This window comes from Myotis daubentonii, chromosome 1 (genome assembly GCF_963259705.1).
Source record: "Myotis daubentonii chromosome 1, mMyoDau2.1, whole genome shotgun sequence".
NCBI classification, from domain to species: Eukaryota; Metazoa; Chordata; class Mammalia; order Chiroptera; family Vespertilionidae; genus Myotis; species Myotis daubentonii.
This window is the reverse complement of record NC_081840.1, coordinates 35557974-35585683: the sequence shown is the minus strand read 5'-3', so window position 1 is coordinate 35585683 and position 27710 is coordinate 35557974. Positions and strand designations below refer to the sequence as shown.

The window sequence follows — 27710 nt, the reverse complement described above, 5'->3', positions numbered from 1 at the left end:
AATTTTTTTAACCCATTCCTGTTTTTTGTTTTTGAAATAGTTTCTTCTGAAAAGTTAATATTATTAAGAGATAATTTGAAGCCGAAACCGGTTTGGCTCAGTGGATAGAGCGTCGGCCTGCGGACTGAGGGGTCCCAGGTTCGATTCCGGTCAAGGGCATGTACCAGGGTTGCGGGCACATCCCCAGTGGGGGATGTGCAGGAGGCAGCTGATCGATGTTTCTCTCTCATCGATGTTTCTAGCTCTCTATCTCTCTCCCTTCCTCTCTGTAAAAAATCAATGAAATATATTTAAAAAAAAAGAGAGAGATAATTTGAAGTTTTCATTTTTTTCTAATAAGGGCTTTTAACAGCAAGTATTTCTGGCTTACACATTATTAAACAATTGGAGCTATTGCCCTATTTATATTGACCAGACTATATATAGTATTACTAGAACATTTATCAGTGATAGAATGTTTGAAAGCCATATTTTTAGTTTTCAAAAAAATATGGAAATCTTAATTACTCTGGAAAGCTGTACATTTTTGTTTAAATAGAAAGCTCTGATTTTGAGTTCTAGATATACTATGAGCTTTATGATAATGACTTCACTGTCAAGAGTGTCCTAAAAATTAGACCATTGTATATACATCTACTCTTCGTAGTATCTCAGTAACAAAAACCCCTTGATTAGGATCCAAGGAATAGCTTAAAACAATCCTTTTTCTGAAAATATTTCACATTTCTTTCCTGATCAAAATTTACTGTTCAAGTATAAATCATGTCATATCTTTCACAAAAGCTTTATTATAAACTTAAAGTTATTGCACTCTGCCAGTAAGCAAGTTTCACAATATTTTATCATATCCTAATGAAGACTTTTTCTTTAAAAAGCTATTTTCACATGTTCCTCCTTCCCAAATCTGAAATATGTATTTATTGCAAATAATATAATTATAAACCTCTTATAAAACTAATTAGAACTAGAGACCTTTAAAAAGCACTTGAATGTTTACCTATGGAATTTTGCTTTTCCCCCCGTATGTTTTGATAATCATAAGAAATTCATGTTTTAAAGAATGTTGAAAAATATTAAAACTAGAACATTTGAAGGAGCTTTAGGATTTAGATTTCTGAAACTTCTGCTCTCTTGCTAGAATTCTCATTATCTCTTCCTCCCTCAAAAATGCTGACCAGTGGTTGGTTGCTGTTTCCCTGGGTGCAGTACTTGGTGGTATTATGTTCTTCATAATTGTTTGTTTATTTTCAAGGCCGTGGTAGGGGAGGAGTGTGTAGGTGCCATCGTTTGCAAGTTGGACATGCACAAAAAGATGTTCCGCAGAGGTTATATAGCCATGTTAGCCGTGGATTCCAAATACAGGAGAAATGGCATTGGTAAGGAAAATATTATGTCATTAAAAGAATGTATGAGTTCTTTTTTGTATTTTGAATCAGAAGATTTAAGTGTAAATATGTGTAAATGAGCATGATGCTAAGGGAAGAAAATCAAAATTGTTTTTACCTAAAAATATTTCCAAGATGTGAGTTGTTTTTTTTAAGAGAGAGAGAAACATTGAAGTGAGAGCTGCCTCCCCCCCCCCCCCACCCCCCCATGAGCCCAAAATTCACAGGGGAATCAAGTTGGTAACCTTTTAGTGCAAGGGACGACCCCCAACCAACTGACCCACACTGGCCAGGGAACCAAAATGTTTTTAATGATTTTTTAAGATTGTTTGAGAGATTATCTTTTTAATAAGTAGCAGGTGACCATTTTTTGTCTCCAAACATTTCTTTACTACGTTCAGAATGCTTTGTATTATACCAAGTACTGCAGTTTTGATAGCAGTCTTAGGGTACTTGATCATAGCTTTAAGCTGTCTATGCTTGGCTGAAGTGGACCTCAATGAAGGCAAAATAATGGAGAAATTGTTAACCATTATTTAGTACTAGTAATTGTATTAACAATTCAAAGAAGACCAGGAAAAGGAATTCTTACCATTCCCAGTCATCTCTTTCTTCGATCTACCTTTTTTGGCATTTTTCAGTTAATCTTACAATGGTCATTAGAGTCATCTGGGTGATTAAAAAACAAATACATAGGCCCCTCCCACTGAGAATCTTGTTTGTCTTGTTAGAAGGAGGGCTGAAGCTTCCCCAGGTGACTGTGATCTAAGCCTGTGCTAATACTTAGGACCTACAAGCTCTTCGTTTAAGATGTAAGAGCAGATTGACAAGTACTCTTGTCTGGGCATGTCAAATTCTGGGATGTACTGAAGCGAAGTTAGTATTCATGAAAGAATATTTGATGCCTATACCAGTATTTAATTACCAACAGTTTTTTTCTCAACTATTAGTATTATTGTCCAATTTAAGACAATCTTATTTATATTGGGAAACCATTAAGAATAGGTTCACTTACTACATTAAGTTTAACCAACTTACAGTGTTATAGTTTACCACCAAGATTTTTAATGAATCAGGCTTGTTATATAAGCCAGGATTGAGACTTTGATGCATTAAAAAGAGCTGGTAAGAACTCATGGAAAATGATAGGCAATTGTCTGGCTGTTTCGGAAGGCAGAAGCCAGTGGCTTGAAGGTTGTGTCTTAGCCCTCAGACATTTTGTTGGCCCAAATAATGTGTTTTTGCTCATGTTTTGAGAATTAAGAGATTTTTTATAAAATTTGGATTTTTTTCTTAAAATTCACATTTGGCAGTTGTTTTCCCTTTAATGTACTAAATATATCTGACCCTAACCTAAGATATATTTTGCTAGACATTTGCAGACACACCACTGACATCATATATATACTAGTGGCCCGGTGCACGAAATTCGTGCGGGGGGGGTGGGGGGGGTGGGGGCGTGTCCCTTAGCCCGGCCTGCACCCTCTCCAATCTGGGACCCCTCAGGAGATGTCTGACTGCCCCCCCCCACTCCCCTGCCAGCCTGCTTACCCCCAGTTGCCCCCCCCTGCCAGCATGATTGCCCCCACTGCCCCCCCACTGCTGGCCTACTCACCCCTAACTGCCCTCCCTCCTGGCCTGATCATCCCTAACTGCCTGTGCCCCACCACCATGGCTTTGTCCGGAAGGATGACCGGAAGGTCTCCCAGAAGGTCTCCTGGTCTAATTAGCATATTACCCTTTTAGTATAGATATAAAAGCCTAAGCGACTGTTAAGACCGAACAATTGGAACGACCAGTCGCTTTGACGTGCACTGACCACCAGGGGGCAGATGCTCAATGCAGGAGTTGTCCCCTGGTGGTCAGTGCACTCCCACAGCCAACCTCCCGCAGTCAGCCAATCTCCCATGGCCCCTCCACCCTGCTGGCAGGCCCTAGTCGGCCTGCCGCCCGCCTGCCACAGTGGCAGCATGGCGGTGAGGGAAGGAGGAGGGAGGGAGGTGGGGAACTGTGTGGTGGTGAGGCACCGATGTCGGCGTCCTGCATCCGTTCCTTCTGGGCCAGGCCCAGTGACCGTCAGCCGGGTCTAGGGACCCCACCCATGCACGAATTGGTGCACCAGGCCTCTAGTATGGGAATACCAGACTTAAGTGTGCCCCATGCTCACTATAAAGTTTGTAGGAACCAACCCAGTGTCTTGGGCCTACTTTGGGTCACAGCAGTTGTAGTGTGATCTTTGGCAAGATTGGTTCAAGGGTCATATGCAGTGAGTTCTGGCCAGCTCAAGAAGGTCCTGGGTTGCTTGGCCGTATTATATCTTGCCTTTTTCTTTTTTCCCCTTTCCCTTCAAACAGAATAGCAGAAACTCCTGCTTGGAGCAAGTAATTACACCTGAGAAAAAGGAATATATCAGGACTTGCTTAGATCTTTCAAGAGGAAACTTAAATTGCTATGTGTAGGTTCTCTTGGCCTCTCATTTTAAATCTAAAATTTTTCTCACTTAATTTAAGATAATCTGTGTACCTGCATTCAAGGTAGAACTCAGCATTTGACATTTATATGCTTATTATGATGTTATAATTTAGGTATCTTTAAGAAACTAATTACATTTTTCCTTCATTAATACTCAGATCTATATTCTAGGTACTAACTTGGTTAAGAAAGCTATATATGCCATGGTTGAAGGAGACTGTGATGAGGTAAGTCTTTCTAAATATTTAAGACCTTTTAGGCAGTATTCTACTGCGTATTTTTATAAATATCCCATGATGATTATACTGCAGGTCTTATAGCAGTGTACAAATGCAACTTGTAGTGAAATTATATATCATTTAAACACATGAATTTTGACCTAGAACAAATTTTAAGGTGATAATGGGAGCTAAAATTTGTTTTTTTTGGTCAAAATGTAAAGATGAAATCTTAGACATTTTCAGTAAATAAATGGTATTCAGAGGAATTTGTATTCAGAGGACTTGTTATCAGTTAAGTTATCACTTACTGTAAGTTACATATTAGCCTTAGTTTCTTTCTAAATAAAAGTTTTATTTTTAACTCTGGGCCAACTGTCAACTCATATGAAGGACATTTCACATTTGACAAACATCTCTCAGCATTAAATAATGATAAGGCTTGGAGGGTAGGTGAAGACAGCTACTTTTTTAATTGGAGCCATCTACATATTAACCTCAGAGCATCTCTTTTCAGCTTTTTTTCTAAGGCCTTATAGCAGGTATAATTTCTTGTATGTTATAGCACTGGGCTTTAAACATGCTAGGTGCTTAGTAAATAATGGTGATAGTTGGGACTGTTAAGATTTACTATTGAATAATTTGGGAGGGAATAAGTATAAATAAGGGGAAGTATAAATAAATGTCTGTATAGCAATGATGACTAAGAAGGAACAAAGTTGCATTTTTATGTATAGTAACTGTATGAGTGATACAAGTGACAGTTGTCTTTATTATTGGAGGGCAGATGTGCCTTAGCTCACAAAATACTTGAAATTAAGTAATTTTTTTTTCAACAACATGCTGACCTTAATAAGTAACTTGCCTTTTTAAAAAATTTTTCTTTTTTTGTACAAAATCTAGACACAAAAATTAACCTTGTGTGTGTGTGTGTGTGTGTTTTGGTATAACATACCTTCCACTGTCCTCATGCTCTTTAACTCTTCATTCATCTTTCCACTTATAGCTACTATTAATCTTATGATGTGCATCCTCCCATTTTCTAAGCACACCTGTATGCAACTGTGTAATACCTTTTTTATAAAAAATGAAATCACAATTATTCTGTAATAGTTTTTCCATTTAATGGTATCTCATGAACACATTTCATTGTCAGAATATAGTGATTTACTGCAGAGTATTCTCATGCTTCTTGTTTACATTAGTTTGTATTCTGACAGATCACACTAAATGGTGGTTGTATGGGAAGGCCTACAGACATACCGGGCAGCACAGAGAAGTCTAGGATTTAACGATATTTAATTTTACTCCAAATAAGATAATTACACATGGTGGAGGATCTCATATTGTTTGCAGCTTTTAATATAAAAAAGTAAAAGGTACAGTGACCTTGATAATTTACATGGCTGGTAACTAAAATTTACATACATTTATTACTATAAGTCTCTGTGTTTGGACCATAGCCACACTGGCTTAGCTCATCCAGAAGAAAGTCAGGCTTTGCAAAAGTAGTGTAACAGTTTGGAGAAATCTTTGGCATGATAAAACTATGTTTTGATCCTCTACTGCTGCTGAGCGGAGTAGTTTCCAGTGAACAAGGACGCTATGATCAGGGATATTATCTTCTTACGGTTAAGCCTTTTCTGAGTTTCCATAATCACTACCTGTGAGACATGCTTCACTTAATTGATCAAATGTTTAAATAGTATTGGTTTTACTTTGAAAGTTTAAAGGGATGATATGGAGATTTTGGTTATATTGCTTTGGTCTCAAGGTTAAATCCTAAATTAGTGATCTATGTATTATTGTAGAAATAGTCTTGTCTTTTTTAAAAATATATATTTCTTATTGATTTCTGAGAGGAAGGGAGAGGGGGAGAGAGAGAGAAAAGTCAGTGAGAGAGAATCATTGATTGGCTGCCTCCTGCACGCCTCTTCCTAGGAATTGAGCCCAAAACCCTGGGCATGCGCCCTGACTGGGAATCGAACCATAACCTCCTGGTTCATGGGTCAATACTCAACCACTGAGCCACACTAGCTGGGCCCTTCTATTTTTTGGTGGTAGTGTATTTGTTGGTTCTACTTTATATTGCCATTTCATCCCATTTCATTTGGATTCTTTCCCTTCCACTCCATTGTAACTACTTTCTCACTGATGTATTTGCTTGATCCAGTAGTTTTTTTTTTATTATTATTATATTTTATTGATTTTTTACAGAGAGGAAGGGAGAGGGATAGAGAGTCAGAAACCTCTATGAGAGAGAAACATCAATCAGCTGCCTCCTGCACAACCCCTACTGGGAATGTGCCCGCAACCAAGGTACATACCCTTGACTGGAATCGAACCTGGGACCCTTCAGTCCTCAGGCCAACACTCTATCCACTGAGCCAAACCAGTCAGGGCCCAGCAGCTTCTTTATCTTCCTCTGCTTATTAAAATACTTGTCAGTCTTTATTACCCAACTAAAATATCAACAACTCCTTAAAGTTTTCTTTAATCCTTCTGGACAGAATCAATTGTACCTCTCTGGTTTTCTTTACTTCCCTTTTTGTAATATAGTAGTCCCTACTTATCTGTGGTTTCACAGTTACCCATAGTCAACTAGGCTCTGAAAATATGAAATGGAAAATTTCAGAAATGAACAATTCATACATTTTAAATTGCCAGCAGTTCTGAGTAGCATGATGAAATCTTACACTGTTGTTGTACTGCTCCATTGGAATCCTCCCTTTGTCCAGCATGTTCACGCTGTGTATGTTTGCCACAGATTAGTCACTTAGTAGCCATCTTGGTTATCAGATTGACTGTTGCAGTATTGCAGTGCTTGTATTCCAGTTACCCTTATTTTACTTAATAATGGCCCCCAAATGCAAGAGTGATAATGTTGGTAATGCGGATATGCCAAAGAGAAGTCAAAAGTGTTTCCAAGTGAAAAGGTGAAAGCTCTCAACCTAAGGAAAGAAAAAAAATTGTATGTTGAGGTTGCTAAGATCTATACACTGAGTGGCCAGATTATTGTGACCACCTGACATTTGTAGGCAAATGAGCTGTAATTTCACACTAAAGTTGCTAGAAGGCCAGACCATTATAAATAGGGAAGCAGGTTGTTTACCACGACAGTAGAAGTGATTTTTTTCTGAAGACATGGGTAAACAACGCGATTTAACAGCCTTTGAACATGAGATATATATTATTATGAGTGGCTAGAATATTATGACCACCCCATCAGTATTTCGTAGGGCCACCTTTTGCCTTCAATACTGCGGCGATTCTTCTTGGCATTGACTCCACAAGATGTTGAAAGGTAATGTGAGGAATCTGACACCATGACTGATGCATAGCACTGTCCAGTTCTGTGAGATTTGATGGTTGTGGAACCAGCTGCCTGATGGCTCTTTTAACTTGGTCCCACAATGCTCAATTGGATTGAGATCTGGTGATTGTGGGGGCCACCTAAGCAAGGTAAAGTCTCCCTCATGTTCTTGAAACCACTCCTGCACAATACGAGCACCGTAGCATGGCGCATTGTCTTGTTGGAAGAAGCCATCAACATGATAGGATGAACAATGATACTTAGGTATGTTGTGCTATTCAGACGTTGTTGCACACGAATTAAAGAGCCCAAATCATGCCAGGAAAACATGCCCAAACCATAACACTGCCCCCACCAGTTTGAAGGGTTGTACTCATGCATGTGGGGTGCATGCTTTCATGCTGTTTCCGCCAAATTCTCACTCTGCCATCTGCATGATGCAACTGGAAACGTGATTCATTGGACCACATGACTTTTTTCCAATGCTTGACTGTCCAATCCTTGTGTTCCTGTGTGAATTGGAGACATTTTATCTTGGTAACTGCAGACAGCAAAGGTGTTCGAACAGGCCTTTGGCTTCCATATCCCATACAATGCAGTGTACGGCTAATTTGCCTACAAACGTCAGGTGGTCATAATAATATGGCCACTGTGTGTGTGTGTGTGTGTGTATGTATATACATATACATATACATATACATATACGTGTATGTATGTGTGTGTATATGTGTATGTGTGTGTATGTATGTGTGTGTGTGTGTGTATATATATATATATATATATATATATATATATATATATATATATCCCACGTTCAAAGGCGGTTAAATAGCGTTGTTTACCCATATCTTCAGAAAAAAAATCACTTCTACTGTCATGGTAAACAACCTGCTTCCCTATTTATAATGGTCTGGCCCTCTAGCAACTTCAGCGCGAATTACAGCTCATTTGCCTACAAACACCAAGTGGTCATAATAATCTGGCCACTCAGTGTATACATTTAACATTTTTAGTTTAACTGGAAACATATTTTGGCTATGAGACTGAGGCTTCTAGGTAAAGAACAGAGTAAAATGGAGTTATTTAAACTGAAGGGATTTTTGGTTAAGTAATTTAGCCTGATAAAGAACTGTGTATGAGAAGCCTGGCTTCCAGATCCATCTGCTGTCGCTTAGTATAGTTGTGTGATTGTAGGCAAGTCATTTAACTTTTTAAAATTTCTCTCTTTGTCTATATGCAATGTGATGGTAATTCTGATCTTAAAGGAATGTTATGAAGAGCAATAAAGGTGTTCATTCAGCAGTATCAGCGTGAGTAGCCTGTGAGGTGCCAGACAGTGAGCTAGTGCTTAGGTTCTAGCAGTGAACAAGCCTGTCCTCCCTCTAGTAGCTTCCAGCCTATAATATTAGAAAGGGCTTTCTAAACTGTAATGGTTTGGCATATTCTAACAATGGTTTGTTGCGAAGAGAATCCGTAGAAGTTCACTATAATTCAACTGCCTAGTTTCTTTAGGACCAAATAACCTTGTTATCCTTTGGCTTCCAATGTAATACTCCCATGAGATGCACTAAAAGAATAGTTTTATAGTGAATTTCCAGTATAAACCCAGATTCTCTTTTCATATAAGAATGTAAGTGATTAAGTATTAAAAAGTAGTTACTTTTTTCCTAGCATTTTTTTATTGAGTCAAATAATACATGATCTCTTGGTTTAGAAATTGTGAGTGTGCGGAGAGACTCTTTTAATTTTAGCAAAGGTTAGCCCTTTGTGAAATTTTTTTCTATGTAATTCAACACCTCAAGTTTGTATTTATGTAGTCGTGGTTAGCTGCAGATACTTTGAATATTTTAGATTGCCAAATATTAATGAACATGGTCTTAGATCTCCTTCATCATGTTTTAAATATGTTAGAGCTCCCATTTGCTGCATTGTTTTTACTTTGGAAACCAATCATGGGAGGTATAGAAGAGTGAATACTATTAAGCTCTAGTTCAGGTTTAGAGACTGGCCTTGAGTTTCATTCATTTGTAAATTAGTGTGTTTTTTTTTTCTTTTCTTATTTATTTATTTATTTATTGCTTAAAGTATTACAAAGGGTATTACATATGTGTCCATTTTATCCCCCCGCCCTAGACAGTCCCCTAGCCTCCCCTATCCCCCAGTGTCTTATGTCCATTGGTTATGCTTATATGCATGCATACAAGTCCTTTAGTTGATCTCTTACCCCCCTACCTCCTGCCCCCCAACCCTCCCTGGCCTTCCTGCTGCAGTTTGACAATCTGTTTGAGGCAGCTCTGCCTCTGTATCTATTATTGTTCAAAAGTTTATAATGGTCTCTATTATCCATGAATGAGTGAGATCATGTGGTATTTTTCCTTCATTGACTGGCTTATTTCACTTAGCATAATGCTCTCCAGTTCCATCCATGACGTTGCAAATGGTAAGAGTTCCTTCCTTTTTAGAGCAGCATAGTATTCCATTGTGTAGATGTACCACAGTTTTCTAATCCATTCATCATTCACTTGTAAATTAGAGAAAATAATTATTTATAGGGTTAGTGTGAAAATACCATAATGACAAATGCATATAAAATGCTTTCCATAACATTTAGTAAATCTTTGATAAATATGAGCTATTTTATTAAAACTGTCACTCCTTTTTATTTCTGTGAAATCAGTTCCAAGTTTTGTGTCATTGCAGCTTTATTGCTTCTCATATTAATTGTTTTGATTTAACATTTTACTAGTTGTTGTAATTAGGTGCTGGCCTAAAACAGAATTCTAGGAACTAACCAAGTGAATTGTTCAAAACTGAAAACTTGTATTGATCAGACTGGGGTGTTAGGTGGCCTACATTACTTAAAAAAAAATTCTACTTATTTATTTATTTACAATATACAAAATAAACCTATTACCAGATTGTAGATACAAAATAATTAGCCATTAAATTCTGTGTTTATTTAAAGAGCGGAGAGATGTGACTTCTTATTTTTATTTTAAAGCAGTATGTTTGCTACACAACTATTATTTTAGGCCTTCTTAGGAAAATTTTCTCATGATCCTTGCTTTTTAGATCTTTTAAAAGTTTGTATTTAGCTTGTGATTTGCTTCTATGACTTAATTGCATAGGTAATTGTCTTAAGATGGTGCTTTCTCTTTAAGTACTCTGGTCATTTACAAGCTTGGCAATACTTTTGTTTGTTTAATATTTATGTAATATAATAAAAGGTGCTGAGAACGTATATAATTAATAAATATTTAAGATATTTCTATATGTCAGGCAATGTGTTAGGTGCAGAGAAAATAACTGTGAAAGAGGTACCCATCCATAATCACAGCCATTATTGGGCTCACCAACTAAGATATCAAATGTTAAATGAGAGTGCAGTGGAATAAGGAGTGGTGCAGAGTGCTGTGAGGTTGTATAAACGGAAAGGGATATACTCGATTCAGTCTGCAAGTGACAAGCTAAGGCCAAAAGCAAGGAGGGTAGGAAGAGCGTACTTCTACACAGAGAAAACAGATTATGTGAAGGTTTAAAGTAGGAAAGATCTCAGTAGATTCCAGAAACTGAAAGTTTAGTGTCGATTGTGGAGAGCCACGGGAGAGACAAAGTTTGCAAGGTAGGTAGAGACCAAATTTTGATGGGACTTTTAGATTTCTTTAGATTATTTTTAATTTACGGACTTGATCTTGAGGACAAGCAGAGAATTAACAAGAGCATCACACTTCTTAGAGAATGGGAGATCTTTGAGTTAGGAAGCTCTTGTACTTACAGTGAAAGTTGATGGCAGCTCAGACTAGAGTGTTATCAATGGGGATAGAAAGAAGAGGACCAGTTTGAGAGAGATTTAAGGGAAAAAGTGGAAATACTCAGTGCTTGGACATAGTAGGGGGGTGGAAAGGAAAGAGGTTCTAGGACAGCCGTTCTCAACCTGTGGGTCACGACCCCTTTGGGGGTCTAACGACCCTTTCACAGGGGTCGCCTAAGACCATCAGAAAACACATATATAATTACATATTGTTTTTGTGATTATCACGATGCTTTAATTATGTTCAATTTGTAACAATGAAATTGGGGGTCACCAAACATGAGGAACTATATTAAAGGGTCGCGGCATTAGGAAGGTTGAGAACCACTGTTCTAGGATGACTCCTAGGTTTCAGGCTTGAGGCATTATTGTGATGGATATCTTGTTACTGACATGGGATCATGGAGGAGGAGTTAATCATGAGTTCAGTTTTTGGATATGAGTTGAGTGACAGTCTTTTCTCAGTTTCATTTTTTGTTTGAATTCTTGTCAGATTTTTGATAGCTTGAGTTAGAATAGGAACATGCTCAAAGGCTTCACTTGGGCCTTTGTTTAATGATATTTTGCCCTTTTTATTCCACTCCAAACACCTGAGGATTATAACATCCTAACAGTAACCATGGCTCACTCTATTGATAATTCTCAGTGAGGTAGGTTTAGAATCAATAGAAAAGCAATAGAGCTATGAATATTAAAGTTGGGAGGGTGGGATACAAGATGTATTGGTAGAGGAAAGTAAATTAAGGAAAGATAATCACATAATTTTCAAAAGTATCAGTTCTTCATCGTCAGGGCCATTAAATATTAAAAAAATTAATATTAAAAAAAAACCAGAAAGGCAATAATACTTTGTGTGTTTTTCTGTTTAAAGTATTGTGTTTAGTCCCCTGACCAGCATCATCTGGCAATTTTAAAAAGTACATATTCTTGGGCCCCACCCCAAACCTACCTACTCAGAAACTTTGGGGATGGGGCTAAGCAATCTTTTTTAACAAGCCCTCCAGGTACACTAAAGTTTGGGTACTTTTGGTCTAGGTTCAGCAAATTTTCTCTGCAAAAGGCCAAGTAGTAAATATTTTAGGCTTTGCAGACCATAGATCTCTGGTGCATCTACTCATATCTGTCCTTGTAAATGGAAAAAGCAGCTGTAAACCTCATGTAAACAAATGGCTTGGCTGTGTTCCAATAAAACTTTATTTACAAAAATAGACATGGGCACATTTGACCCAAGGGCTGTAGTTTGCAGATTCTGACCTGGACTCTAGACAAGTGTGGTAGTTGTCATCAGGATAAATGATGACAAATTAATGCTCCAAATATAGCCCCCCTCCAACAAGCATGTAAACCTATTGTTTGACTGTATATTGTGTAAGGAAAACTTCCTGCATATAGGACAAAGTTGTAAGTAGATTATAACATACCTATATTTAATCTTGTTCTTTACATACATAAATACAGTAAAATACCTGTAGTTATTTAAAAAAAAAAAATAGGAGTTGGAGGTCAATGGTGAACACTTTCAAATACTGGTTTATTTTCTAAACCATTGATTTTTTTTTTTCTTTCCACACTTTTCTTTTTGTCACACTACTATTATCCACAGGGAAATAATTTATCTTTGTTTTAGTTTGAAACATATTTTCATTACTAAAAATTCTAAATATCACAAAAATCAATAGAACAACATGTTTCCACCCCCTTCCTCCCCAAAAAGAATTATTGTTAAACTTTTGATGACTATTTTTGTTTTTTGTTTTTCTGTATATCTTTTTAGCTATCAATTTTTAAAAAGTTAAGTATGGTATGTTTTTTTTAAAAAAATATTTGATCTAATTGTTTATAAGTGATTTGTCAAATTATGAAATTGTAAGTTAGTTTCAAATATATAACATTATAACTTAGTTTTTCTTATTTTTTGAAGGTTGTTTTGGAAACAGAAATAACGAATAAGTCTGCTTTGAAACTTTATGAGAATCTTGGTTTTGTTCGAGATAAGAGGCTGTTCAGATACTATTTAAATGGAGTTGATGCACTGCGACTTAAATTGTGGCTGCGTTGAGAAACTGACATCAAGGAACAACTCTTCAACCACTCAGAATCGACCTTTGCATGCAATGCAATTTGTACAGAATTGCTTTGCAGGTGGATTTAGTAATTTCCATGCAGTTCTTATCTGTCAGTGTCTCATTGAGTGTCGCACAACATTTGTTGCACTTTGGCATGGCGCATTTGTTCTGAATTAAAAGAGATTGTTTTAAACTTAAAGAGTTTTTTTGGTACCAGCAAGATGTGCCAGTTGATAGCCAAGATTTGTTTGTTCATTTGCAAAGTCTGCTGACAATGTAATTAATAACAAAGTGATCATTTTACCACAGAACCAGTAAGTGGAACATTATTTGTGTTCCTTAAAAAAGCCAATGTAGATTGTAAAAACCTCTAAGTATACTAACATTTCACATGAAACCTGCCATAGTTTTCTGAAGGAGGTAGGGGGAAAGCTTCAATTTTAGGTTTTATTTTTTCAATATTAAATTTTCCATTCTTGAATATTGGTACCTCAGTGATTAGTGAATGAAAAATTTAGGGTTGGTTGTGTCTTACAATGAGTAAAGATAACAATTAAATTGCGTCTGCCAGTGCTTGTGTAGATAAGTATATTTGTCTTCATCTCTAGTTTTTTAATGCATGCTACCTTTTTCTTTTCTTTTTTTAAGGCCTTTGCAAGCAAACTTTTTTTTTTTAATTTAAATTCTAAATTTGATAATAAATTATTTCAGATTTTTATAATTTGGATACTTTTTCCAGGTGAGTGACAGAGTGGTTTACTTTACAGTAAGAAGTTGAATTTACTCGGAAAATCTTTGAGAAATGGCTCCAAAGGGGATGAGAAAGTTGGTGGAGCCGGGAATTGCTGGGTTTTGGATGCACTTTTTTTTGAGAGGGAATTTTTGGAAAAGAATAGAAAATTAATGTAAACTGATATGATTTTATTTAATCAAAATTATTGCTAAGCTGTGAAGAACAGCTTTTACAATGTAGGTGGAAGTTTTTTCCCACTTGATTAGGATTCACATTGCTTTCATTTCTTGAAATGTTTCACTTTTGGTTCTTGGTCTCTTAAGGTGCATTGTATCCACTTTAAACTGATTTTATTTACTTTCCACTTATTTGAGCAAATACTTGGGGGAACTTTGCTTAGTTCCTAGAAAAACAAAAGTGAGAAATGGAATTTTTTTTTTGGAATGAGTGCTTATGGGTTTTCAATAGCCATCACTATGCTCATAACTTAAATTGTGTTTTGGCCAGTCTGTCCTATAACAAATTTTAAAATTAATTGCTTTCAATTGAGTCAGGAAACCTGTGATGATAATTTATTTAACTGGAAAACCTAGGTACCCATGGGAAAAAAAAATTCATTCTCTGTGAAAAATGTTTTATAGGAAACTATGCTTTTTTCTTTCATTTGGATATGCTTTACTTCTTCTCTAGTATTTGGTTTGAATTTTATTTTATGACTATGATTACTGTATTTTTTTAAAACCCTACCTCCATTAACAGTTGGTAAAAGCCCCCTTTCAGGAAAGTTTGTTGTCCTTTTTTTTATTTTTTTAAAGGAAAGCTGCTCTTTGCTCAGTGTAATGTCTTGAAAGTGAACATGGTAACAAGTACTTTTAAAATAAAGATATACAGATTTGGTGAAAATAAATCTTTCTGCTGGTGGGATCATTTATAGTTCCTTATTATTAAAGAAACCTTTTTCTTTCCATTTTATATTGCTCTTGAAAGTTTAATGGGCAGAATACTGGTTACATTAAAATATGACCACATAATACTCAGCTTTTCAGTTGACCATTTGAGTATGATTTTGGTCAAACTTTATTTGGGCTCTAACATTTAGAGGAATACCAATTGTGATGCTTCTGTTATTTTTAATATGGAGGGAATTGAACTAAAAAAAAAACAGTACAGTACTTACATCACCAGTTTTTCTCTCACCACTTTATATTTGAATTGCTGGTTCATAGGTAATGATTATTGATGAACATACATTTGCTTGACTCACTAAAGGGGACAGTTCTAAAGTAGACACATGCTGGATTTTCAGTTCAACAATTATGTTTTTGGCAGGTTGTCAAAGAAACCATCACTACTGACCCTTTCCCTCTGAATTGACTTAAGTTTTGCCAAATTGGGTAGTCATAAATATGACCATAGCCATGTGATAATAAGTCATATGGTTGCTGTATTGTTTGATTTGTTTATGTTAAATAATAGTGTCTACTTTATGTCTTTAATTGGGTATGCAAAAATTGTTAAGTAGACTAAAATTTTAACTTTTAACATGATAACCAGAATTAAGTCTCTATTCCAATTAAAAGGGAATAAAACATTAATTTACTTTTTGATATTGGGTTTTTATTTTTCTTGAATAATCTAAAAAATTCCATTTAAAATTGATAGTGTGAGTTCACTTGGCTAAACCTGAGCAAAATTGGTGCAACTTTCTTTTAAAGGGGTGCTGCCTCTTTAAGACTGACTGTGCTATCCACTGACACTGGTTTGGCAGTTAATACTGCTGAACATTTTTTATACATGCTACCATGAAGCTATATATGTTAGTATTGAAGAAGCTAACGGGTATACTACCATTTTTGATATGTGGACTGATTACAATTTCCATTATGTTAAAATAAAACTACTCAAGAGAAATCCACAGGTCAGTAACCAGACAATAGATTTTGAAGTTGAAGCCAGCAAAATTAAAATAAGAAAGACAAAATATTAAAAATTTGGTTTTAATATTTTCTGCCTCTTCCCCAAATCACCCTCTCCACTTGCTTGACAAATCTTTGTAAAGGAGTTTGTTTGTCACATGTTTTAACTTTACCTTGCCCTGTGTTGTGGTATTGGCTGACATGTATAAGACTGGATGTGTATATTATGGTGTCTAAAAATCATGAAATTCATCACTTTTCAGGGGCATAGATAAAAGCAAATTGGTAGTGCATCAGAGTTACTTTCAGTGCACCATGACATCACTAAAATGAGTGCTAAAATGTTACAGGGCTTTCAGGTTTGTAAAAACATAACTATAAATTATATTGACGTCAGATATGAGTTGAGTATAAAATATCACGTGTATCTCAAAATATTGGACTGCTGTTTGATGACTGGATATTGCTGCATAATTTTCTTCTATTGTCCCGTATCCTTTTGGAGAGAGAGATTTAATGGGATTTGAAATGTGCAAGCTGTCTAAATAAGGTGCAGTCAAATAAAGTATGGTTACGTTGTGTTTGCATTTTTCTTTTAGATACAGCTGTGTGCATTTTATGATTGAGTTGTTATACTTACTAAGAAAAAATCCAAGCAATCTACTCTGTTCCCCACTTCCTGCCTCTCATCTCAGAGTTATTTGGAAGAAGTGATAGACAGTTCTTATCTCTACTTTGTGTTCTGACAAAGTAAATTAGAAAAATAGCAACATGAACTTAAGTTTCCTGAAAGTATTCAAAGTTAATCATCTCATATATCAGATATCAATACAAATGAGCATATTAAACCAAATTTTTTTGTCCTTGTTTCATAGCACTTTATTCCTAAGACAGTTTTTATTTCAATTTCCCATTTTTATTTGTATTTAAGTAATTTTTTTTACCCATACTGAGACACCAAAGTAAAATAGAGCATTATGTAAAGGGCTTTTTCTCCGATTTTTGTGAGAAGCTTTAAATGGTGTTTATGCTTTCATCAAGATTTATGGATATTAATGGAAGAGATCTGTTTCAATCATGACTGCTAAATTTCATCATGTATACCAAATCTCTTCAGTTTTCTTTTATAGTCATGTTTTGAAAATATCTGAGTTCATGTTTTACCTGTGCCTCACATGGCACTTTAAATACTTCATACATTGTCTAAATAAGGACCAGAAATTTGATACTGTTCTTTCACACCTATGAACAGAGATCAGTATTAACCTGTAGCACAGAAATATAGTGATACTTTTAAACAACTTATTAAGAAGATGAGTTTGAAAAGTCTCAGGAGCATATGGCACACTGCACTTTCTTCAGATCAGTGCTAATAGCACTTTTTATGATGGTAAGAATGTTCTTTATGTTCTCCAGTATGCTAGCACCCAGTAACATGTAGGTATTTGAGCCCATGAAGAGTGGCTAGCATGAAGAACTGAATTTTTAATCAACTGAAATTTAAATAGCTCTATGTGGCTAGTGGCTACTGTATTGGACAACATAGCTTTAGATAATACTTAAGCAGTAAAAGCTGAGGAAAGCATGTTTTGGATAGGAGTTTTAAGACCAGGCTATCTATTGAAATATGAAACAAGGATCATGATTGAAAATTGTCTCTGAGCAAAAGAGTGTAGCTGCACTGTTTATGCTGACAATCTATTTCATTAAAACAGTTTCTGACTGACCACCTCTCTCACTGCCCCTGTTATGATGTAGTGCTTCTGACGAAAGTTGCCCTTTCTGGATTTTATTTGGAAGTTCTTGGAGTTGCAGAGATGCACAAACTCAAATGCCAAAAATTGGTTTCTGATGAGATTGTCATATTTTTAACATTAAAACATTTTACATAGTTTAGCCTAATAATTTCTCATTTTAGATGAATTTGAAATCCTTTGACCCTAACAGGTCGATTTCTCATTACCCGTGATTATACCGAAACATGGAGGAATATCATTTTTATACTTAATATTTTTTAAATCCTGGAAGATCAGTTGTGGATCCAAAGGCAAGTGTTTTTGTTTCTGAGAGAACCAGATTAATTTTTCTATGTTCTCTGGCCACGGTGTGTCACCCTTGGTTCAAGCTGGTCATCTAATAAGTGATTCATCAAAAGGACAGAAGTGGGGTTGGGAGTGCCAGGCTTGGTACAGCCTGAAAACGCTGGGGAGAAAGCTCAGAGCACGTGTTCTGTTGAGAGCAATCACTGTTTAACCTTATGAAAAAGATGGCGGAATAACAGACCACCAAAGTGCCAAAATCTTCTACTTTAAAAAATGTAAACAATACAGAGGTTATAATGTAAGGTTTTTAAAGTGCTAAGAAATAAGCTCATTTTTAGTTACGGATTTTCATGACTACCTCTTTTGCTGTATGACTATATCTCAATTTTCTGATACCTCAATTTCCTGAGAATCTGTATGTATGTTTTTGTAAATAAAATAATTTACCATATGCTAGGGGAAGGACCTGGCTCTTAAAGAAATTGTATAAAGACATTTATTATGGGATTTGTTATGCAGTGAATCAATAATTTCAAAATGTCTTAGAGCTTTTTCTCACCCCCTTGACTGAGGGTTTTTTTTTTTTTTTTTCAGTAAATAATCTTATTTAGTGAGATTTGTGTTCCAGGAAGTGTGCATCCTCATTTGTTCATTTAAAACTGCAAAGATTTGTATGTCTCCTATGTTTTACTTTCATGCCAAAGAAACCCTTTTTAAAAGCCAGCAGGTTGCAACAACTGGGGGGGGGGGGGGGGGGGGAATTTGCTCCTTAAGTAGGCATGCTTAAGAAGTTTTATTTCCTGGGATATAAATATTTTTCCAGAGGAAAATAATCATTTGTTTCATTAAAGCAATTATTAATAATTTGTAAAAATGCATGTGCTTTTAGGAATGCAGTGGTTCCATTAAGGAAACAATATTGACAATTTTAAGGAACTGTTTCTATAATACAATCCACAATTGCATAAAACTTTGCAAACCGATATAAGATATAAAGTAATTCCTAAATTTCATGTATGTTTATGAATTGTCCAGGATTCAATGCTCTAACATAGGGGATTGATCGCTATCACTTTTAGGGCCAGATTCCCATGATTGTACATGGTTAGTTTCATAATTTTAAAGGAGGCTGAACCAGCTGTCTTAAAGCTAAACCTGCTGCCTTTAAACTGTGCTACCTCCCTCCCCCCCCCCCAATTGTGGCTGTAAATAGTGACTCTTTGCAGTCAGCTAGCGTTATACTTGATTTTATTGTAAATGCAAATAAAAATTGTAAGTCCATCAACTATTAAATTAACTAGGTAAATATAAACTGATTTCAACCTTGTCTTTGGCCAAATCTACCTGATGGTTTATGATTATTTGGAAATGAAGTACATCGTTATGGATGTGAGCACTGTGTTTGAGTTATTGTGGGAATCATTATTTTCTTCATATTTGGGACAGATAATGAACATTCAGCGGGTTTATTTCCATCCTGATGATACTGGGCAAGCTTTTTAAACCTCTCTGAGCCTTTAGTGGTAACTACCTGGTAAGCTCATTGTAAAAATGATATCATTTATGCAACAGTGCCTAGTAGCTTAGTAGAGTAATAAATGGTGACTATTACTAATATATGTAGCAGTAGTATATAATGTATTTTGGTATTGGGTTTTATAGCATCATTTTAATGGCAAATCATCTATATATTTCATTAGCTCTTATGAGAGTAGCCTAAACTAGTAAGTGAAGAGAGCAAACTTTGTCTTTATTGTGGAGAATACTAAAGTAGGTAGAAGTATATAATGATCTCTCTATGTACTTAACCAGGCCCAACACCCATGGCCTATCTGGTCCCATCCATTCCCCACCAGCCCTTCTCAGATTTTTTTCCAAACCCCAGAGATTATATTTTATCTATAAATATATTAGTACTTATTTCAAATGGTAAGGCCTAATTTTAAATAACAAAACCACAGTACTATTACACAATAATCTTTAATCATTATATAACCAGTGTTAATGCTTCAGTGTTTAGGAAATTGTTTTTGACAGCAGTATTGAGATGCATAAGAAATGGAGAGTAAATATGACTAGAAAAGAGATCACTCAAAGAGGATAAAAGATTTCTGTTACAAGGACAGTAGACACCTAAGTAGGTAAATTTGGAGGCGCAAATGGAAAGAAAAGTAGAAGAGTAGAGCTAAGGTTGAACGGAGGGGGCTGCCTTGTATATCCCAAGTGCCTAGTGTTTTCTTATGTAAGAAAAAGGAGTTGATAAATAAAGACTTAGAAGAAGGGATTGGGTTTTTGAAGTATAATCAGTGAAGCATGGCAGATAAGATATTGGGTGAGCAGGAGAGAAAAATTGGTCATATAGGGACACAATCTTACCCACTCTCCCCAAACGGTTGTTGATCCATGGACTACCTTAAAGAAACTGAAACCTTATAGATGTTCTCTCCCAAACACATTTTTAAACAAAAATTCCCAAATCTTAACCAAGTTATTTGGGAAAAGAACAATACTTTCAAGGAGATACCAGTAGGGTTTGACATAATTGTCATGCCATCAATGATTTAAGTCTTAAATGCTGAACTAATGGCTTTAGACTCAATAGCATTCTCAGCCTCAAAGACAAAGTGATTTTGCATTTCTTTTCATAAATTGTCCTTAGGACAGCAAGATGGTTGGAGGGTTTCCCCATAATTGAGATACTTGCCTTTAGTTCCCAGTTTTCTGCATTGTTTACCTATGATCTCAGGCCAGTTGCTTAGTTTCCTTGTGCCTGGTATTCATATTTTTTTGTTTTATTGATTTTTTACAGAGAGGAAGGGAAAGGGATAGAGAGTTAGAAACATCGATGAGAAAGAAACATCGATCAGCTACCTCCTGCACACCCCCTACTGGGGATGTGCTCACAACCAAGGTACATGACCTTGACCAGAATGGAACCTGGGACCCTTCAGTCTGCAGGCCAATGCTCTATCCACTGAGCCAAACCAGTCAGGGCTGGTCTTCATATTTTTATGGAGTAATTACAGCAGCCTCCCTTTGCAAGGACATTATAAGAAAACTGCGAGAAATGCTCTGAGTGACTTGGTTGATGATAGTACCATACTTAGTGCATTCAGCAAAGGTTTTTCTTCTAGGTGACTTTCCCCCCATTTTATTGCTGCTTTCCTAGCACCTGTAATTTGGTGCTGTTGTAGGGTGTTTCCTGTTCAGGTGGAAGGGTTGAATCAAAAGAAGGCCCTGAGTTAGGGACACAATTTTATTCCGTTTTTTTTTTTTTTTAAAGAAAACAAAGTGGGGAGCCCAGCCAGTGTGGCTAAGTGATTGAGTGTCGACCTATGAACCAGGAAGTCACAGTTCAATTTCTGGTCAGGGCACATGTTCGGGTTGTGGGCTGGATCCCCAGTGTGGGGCGTGCAGGAGGCAGCCTATCAGTGATTCTCATCATTGATGTTTCTATCTCCCTTCCTCTCTGGAATTGATAAAAATACATTAAAAAAAAATAGGGTGGGAAAAGGATTAGGGCCACCCTATATTGAAACACCCCAATATTATGGTTAAAGGGGATCAAGACATAAATAATTCAGGATAAACTAATCACAGCCATTATTTGAATTTATAAAGAAACCCTAAACCACATGGCTAACTAGAATTGCCAAGATTACATAAAATTGGGAAGTGATTTTATGAGTTTTTATACAGCAGCTACACTAAGTGTATGTACAGTATAAGCTACAGAATCGTGGTTCTCAAACCAGTGAGTCCAATTTTCTCATTGTTTAAAGGAGCACCTGACTGGAGACAAGAACACCTGGACATCTTTGTACAACCTGCTGAGCAGAGGATCACTGGGGTCTGGCTGATCACAGGATGCTTGCAGCTATTGGGATGTGATCCCCTCAGCTTCCGGTGGAGAGACCTGTGGTTAATGTCCTCTCTTCACTGCCAGGAGGGCAATAGAGTAATCTATATAATAAAAAGGTAATATGCTAATTTGTCCATTACTGTGTCCCAGTCATGACTAGTCTGTGGGCAGGGCCAGGGGCAGGGACTTCCGCCCCCAGCGCTAATGTCAGGCTGCCTGCGTGCTCCTGTGTGGGTCCCCGTTCAGCACTGGTATGACAGTGCTGGGGGGGTGGGAAGAGGGCCGGGCTTGACGGGGACCTAAGGCCACGTCCCCTGTCCCAGCTCCAGACCACCTCAGACTGCGCCCCCGCCCTGGCTCTGGGCTGGGAGACCCCAGGCCACCCCCCCCCCCACCTGGCAGGGCTTGACAGGAGACCTCAGGCTGCGCCCCCCCACCCTCAGGGCTTGACAGGGGACCTCAGGTTGTGCCCCCCCCACCCAGCAAGGCTTGACGTGGTACCTCAGGTCGCACCCCCAGCCCAGTGGGTCTTGATGGGGGACCTCAGACCATGTCCCTCACCCAGTGGGGTTTGATGGGAGACCCCAGCCCCGGCTCCAGGCCGGGAGACCTCAGACTGCATCCCCCCATCCCAGCGCCTGACTGGGAGACCTCAGGCCATGCCCCCTGCCCAGTGGGTCTTGATGGGGGACCTCAGGCTGTGCCCCTCGCCTGATGGGGCTTGACAGGGGGACCTCAGGCCATGCCCCCAACCCCAGCGCCAAGCTAGGGGACCTCAGGCTGTGTCTTCTGCCCGGTGGAGCATGGCAGGGACCTCAGGCTGGGGAACCTGAGGCTGTGCCCCTGACAGGGGTGGGGCCGGCCAGGTCTGGGTCTCCTGTGTTTTCGAAGCACGTGAGGGTGGTGGGCGGGGTCTTGACTCTAGGTCCCCTGGCATGCCCCAGACTCTGACAGGAGGGAGATTTTTTATACATTTTACTTTCTTTCATCTCTGACACTTCTATTATAGAGAAAGGGCAAGTAGCAATATTAAAATATTTCTTTTCATTAATTCCCTTTTAATGTGCATGAATTTCATGCACCGGGCCACTAGTAGTAAGTAAATAGCATGCGGTGAGATTGCCTCCTTACAGTTGTTAAAGTAGTTCCACCTACTTTTACTCAGTCTTTAAAAAGACCCTTTGGGATTGAAAGATAAACCAACACTTACAAATGACATCTCTGTCTAAGGTCACAGCAGTGATGAGACCTGAACCCGGGACTCTTGAGTCTCCTAGTTTTCTTCCTATCTGACCTGGTGCTTGATGAAACCCAAAGGGGACAGGCAGAGTCCAGTATGTTTAATTCTGTTGGATAAAATTAAAACTTTAATGAATCCTACTAAATTATTTAATAGGTCCAATTTGTAAAATCCATTAAAGCATTTAGGATTAAGTGGTTTTTCTTAACATCTAATTTGTTTCTAATAATTAGGCCTGTAATATCTTTCAAGGGGACTGAAATTGATTTCTTTTTAAAGCAAAACTTGACTTTCATATTGTCTCATTCTATAAAAATGGAAATGAATACTCTTATTTAGATTATGTTTAATTTTAAACTTTTGAAGTATTGTGTTCTAGTATATAATTCTCTTGCTGTATTTCCAGTAAATTTTACTTTATCAAACTTCAAATAAGCCTATAGAAATATGTTTTTAAGGGAAAGAAAGGAGTTTATAGAAAAACTACCTTGATTCAAGTTTAAAGTCTAATTAAAATATGTAAATTATTTTAAAAACACTATGCAAAATCAGATTATACATATTTTCTTTGTAATGCTAAGTCTCAAAAATGCAAACATTAGGAAATTATTTTTGTGTATATATGTATATATGTGTGAATAATGTGTGTGTGTAGATATGTGTATATATATGTATATATGTGCATATATATACGTGTGCGTGTGTGTTTTATTTTTTTGTATTAGATCCTTTTCCTGGTGGTAAAAACTTGCTTGAATTAGGTTATCAGCTGCTGGTGATACGATGTTAAATGACTGTGCCGGTCTCTAAAGCTGGTGGTTTCAAATAGAGTAGGATGTTACTACACAAAACTTACGCCACTTAAAACACTGGACAGGTCAGGGATGCCAAGCATACTGTGAGAGAAAATCTTTACTTTCCTACTCATAAAAACGGTGTTATCGATATGTGCCTTTCAGGGTAGTGATGTGGGTTCCACTCAAGTAATTCCATGACAGTAGGAAATTTGTTCATGGCTGTATTTGTTCACTGCCTAGATCAGTGCCTGGAACACATCTGGCATCAAATAAATGCTGATAACATAAATGCATTACTTGATGCAGAATACTTTGTGAAGTGCACTACAAAAAATATTCAGACTTAAAATCATCAGGTGTCCAAAGTGTGAATTGGCAGGCAATCTGTATTTTCCTCCCGCTCTTTCTCCCTCCTTCCCTACGTCATTCATGAAATTTGCATCATCTGCTAATGTTCTATACTAAGAACCCGCTCTAGGCTTGGCATCATGCTGGGCACTGAGGAGACAGAGCCCATAGAATAATTTCCTAATGTTTGCATTTTTGAGACTTAGCATTACAAAGAAAATATGTATAATCTGATTTTGCATAGTGTTTTTAAAATAATTTACATATTTTAATTAGACTTTAAACTTGAATCAAGGTAGTTTTTCTATAAACTCCTTTCTTTCACTTAAAAACATATTTCTATAGGCTTATTTGAATGGCTCTTGTGGGACTCATAGACCTACCCAAAGCTCTGTGTGATATGCAGAGGTGATTGCTAAATTATTTTTTATGATGCCAGAGATGTTGACCAGGTAAAAAATTCATAGATCAGCACAACCCTAGATATTTCTGAATTTTTTTTTGTATTTTAAAAAAAGATGCAAAAACCTTAATTTGTTGTGAATGTAAATATTTTTTATTATATCAATTGCTCAGACACATAAATCCAAATACAATTAACTCTGAATTGTAAATCAGACCTAAGAATTTAAACAAGAAAGTTTCATGGAAATTAAGATATTGAATTTATATATTTTAGCTGCAAAGAAGTAATTTTTTATAAACAAGGCAATTGGACACTTGTTTTAAAATCATTTGCATATACCTTCAGTTATAAAAAATAACTTCAGTGCTTTAAAACCAACAGTGCTTTTAAAACTCAGTGTACATTTTCAAGTTTTTCTAATCTGTAACCCAAATTTTCCTATTCCTTGTCCACCTGGTACACCACTTCTTCTAACTGCCCCACTCAGAGAGCCTTGCCAAGTCAGCTGTAAAGTCAATTTGCTGGCAAAACCAAGAACATAAATGCACTTTTCAGTCAAATCAGCCTACTGACAGCAAGGAGAATCAAGGCCAAAAACAGAGTCAGATTTATAAAGAGAAAAATAGAAGCAAAGGGGATCCAGCCAGCAGGGCTATGAGTCCGGTTATTTAAACAGGCAGAAGAAGGGGAAAGAATATTAGCGATTTTTGTGGATTGAAGTAGAAAAGTCTGAGTCTTAATCCAGAATGATTTTATTTTTACAAAGAGATATTTTTAAATGTTATAAGAAGGCATATATTCTATGTCAGCTAAAATCATTACATCTACTTTGAAAGGTGGCTTCTTTGAGAAGTTAAATTGCCTTTACCCAGGGGAAAATGTTGTTGACGTTTCTGTACGTTTGACTTAATTGCAAAGAACTGAATGGTTAGGTAGTAGTAACTATGTGTGATCCTCACTTCTTTTTTCTTAAACCTCAGGGATTTGACTGAACTACTACCAGCTTATATATTTGGACTAGAGGCCCAACGCACAAAATTCGTGCAAGAGTAAGCCTTTGCAGCCCCGGTTGCCTCGGTCCTCGCAGCCCCAGCTTCGTCCAGAAGGTCGTCAGAACTGTCGTTCTGCTGTTCGGCCATTCAGTCGATTTGCATATTACACTTTTATTATTATAGACACTCAGGTAGAGGGATGCCTGGGAAGTAATCCTTCTGGTTCCAAGTCTGAGCGTAACTCCTGGCAAATGACTCTGCGTTGGGCAGTCAATGGGAAACCATGCAGCACAAACACTGGTGGAGCATTGCTAGCATCAGAAGAGAGATGTAATTCCCAACTAGAGCACACCATTTACTCATCTGACCTATATTTACTGAGCACCTACTATGTGCCAGAAAATGCACCTGTGACTGTAGAGGAAAACTTCCACTCTTAGCATCAAATAGTGTGTGAAGTCCAAGACAGAAGTCTAGGGAAGGGAAGAGGAAGCACTAATTAAAGGCCGAAGGGGCCCTGGCATTATCTGTATTCTTCGAGCAGACAGCAGTTGCAGAATTCTAATGGGAAGCTTGGGAACACTTAAATAAGCATTCAGATATCTGGTGAGTCAGAGCTATGGGAGGCCAATTTTGAAAGATTAATTAGGAAGCAAGGGAGAAGCCCTCCTTGTAAGCAGTTTAAGACTGGGCAATACTCGTGATGCAAATGTAGCTGGATCTTGTCAGCAGCCTAATAATTCTCCTTTCAGTTCATAATCAGCATTTTGTAGCAACTCTCTGTCCTTTCTCCTAAAAAAAGAGAATGTAAAAGACATTGGTGAGTGCCTTGGATTTTGAGCACGTGTATGTGTGTGTGTGTGTTTGTGTGTGTGTGTATGGGAAATGTAAAATGTTGATCAAGGGGTACAAAGTTTCAGTTACATAACATCAGTAAGTTCGGGAGATCTAATACAGGGGTGGGCATAAGTAGTGTTACAGTTCTTTGCTGGCCTTCATTCTTCACACATTCTTGTAGCCTGCTTCCTATACTTGAGCACACATTGGTACAGAGTGTAGACCTACTTTTGCCCACCCCTGTATATACCAATTGGGACTATAGTTAACTGTATTGTATACTTAGAATTTTAAGTGTTCTCAACACATTTTAAAAAATAAAAAAAATAGTACCTATATGAAGTCATGGATATGTTAATTTGTTGATTTCAGTGATCATTTCACAATGTATGTGTATATGAAACATCAAGTTGTACACCTCAAATATATACGATTTTTCTTTGTCAAATATACTTCAATAAAGCTGAGAGAGAGAAATAGTCCTTAGGCCTGCTCTCCACATCCCAACCCTCACCATCCTTGTCTTCCAGCTGATGAGAGACAGGTCCAGACTTTGGATAAGTATTCTTGGGCTGGAGCAGTTTCTAGCAGACTCCTATGTTTCTGTCATCCTGCTCTCAGATCTGCTGTGGTAGGGATCTAGGTAAAATGAAATAATTGCAAAAGAAGATGGGGAAAATGTGATAGCCCTATAAGGAAGCAACAAGGAGATTTAACCTAGACTATCTACCATATAGCTATATGATATATATCACATAGCTACTACCTATGACTTATTACTGATAACAGCTGACACATAAAAGTTCACAAAAGGTATTCTTTTTTATAAGTTAGAGTCAGTGGCATCCTATAATAATGTTACTTGAGCCTGATATTTTTTTCTTGCCTGAAAGAGAAATGAGTAGAGTTCCAGCTGAACCTCCAGAAAACATGCCAGGGTCTGTGGACCATTTTGACTACTGTGTATTGAAGCAGAAAGTTGAGAGCTCCTGGGACGGGGCTAGGAGGTAAGGATCATGATTTTCTTCTAGTGGGGTCCTGGCTCTTGGATGTCCCCATTTTATTTTAGTAGATATTCTTTGGGAATAGCTATTAAACACATTTAACATTTAACATTTAACTGAGAAAGAAAGAATGATGATCGAGTCCATTCTCTAGTTCAGAATAGAAAGGGAAATTAATTAAAATTGGAGTTGAGTATTTTTCATTGTCTTTTGTGAACAATCTCTCCCTCCTGCCCTTTAACCAAAGCAACTAAAATTAAACACTTAT

General features: G+C 37.1%; 1 protein-coding gene across 5 annotated transcripts in view; it reads left to right on the top strand.

The window, feature by feature from the left end:
• NAA30 (N-alpha-acetyltransferase 30, NatC catalytic subunit) overlaps positions 1–27710 on the top strand; it is a 39155-nt gene that overhangs the window by 4963 nt on the left and 6482 nt on the right. The window contains exons 3-6 of one of the 5 annotated variants that reach the window (XR_009452743.1): positions 1253–1376; positions 3740–3840; positions 4016–4084; positions 13121–13174. Coding sequence is in view for 3 of the 5 variants with exons in the window: in XM_059695093.1 (XP_059551076.1) it covers positions 1253–1376; positions 4029–4084; positions 13121–13258 (318 nt within the window). In the remaining 2 variants the exon portion in view is untranslated. Of the gene's footprint in view, positions 1–1252; positions 1377–3739; positions 3841–4015; positions 4085–13120; positions 18701–21738; positions 21935–27710 lie in introns of those variants that run through there. The other 4 variants (XR_009452731.1, XM_059695100.1, XM_059695093.1 and 1 more) reach the window with 4 other exon arrangements.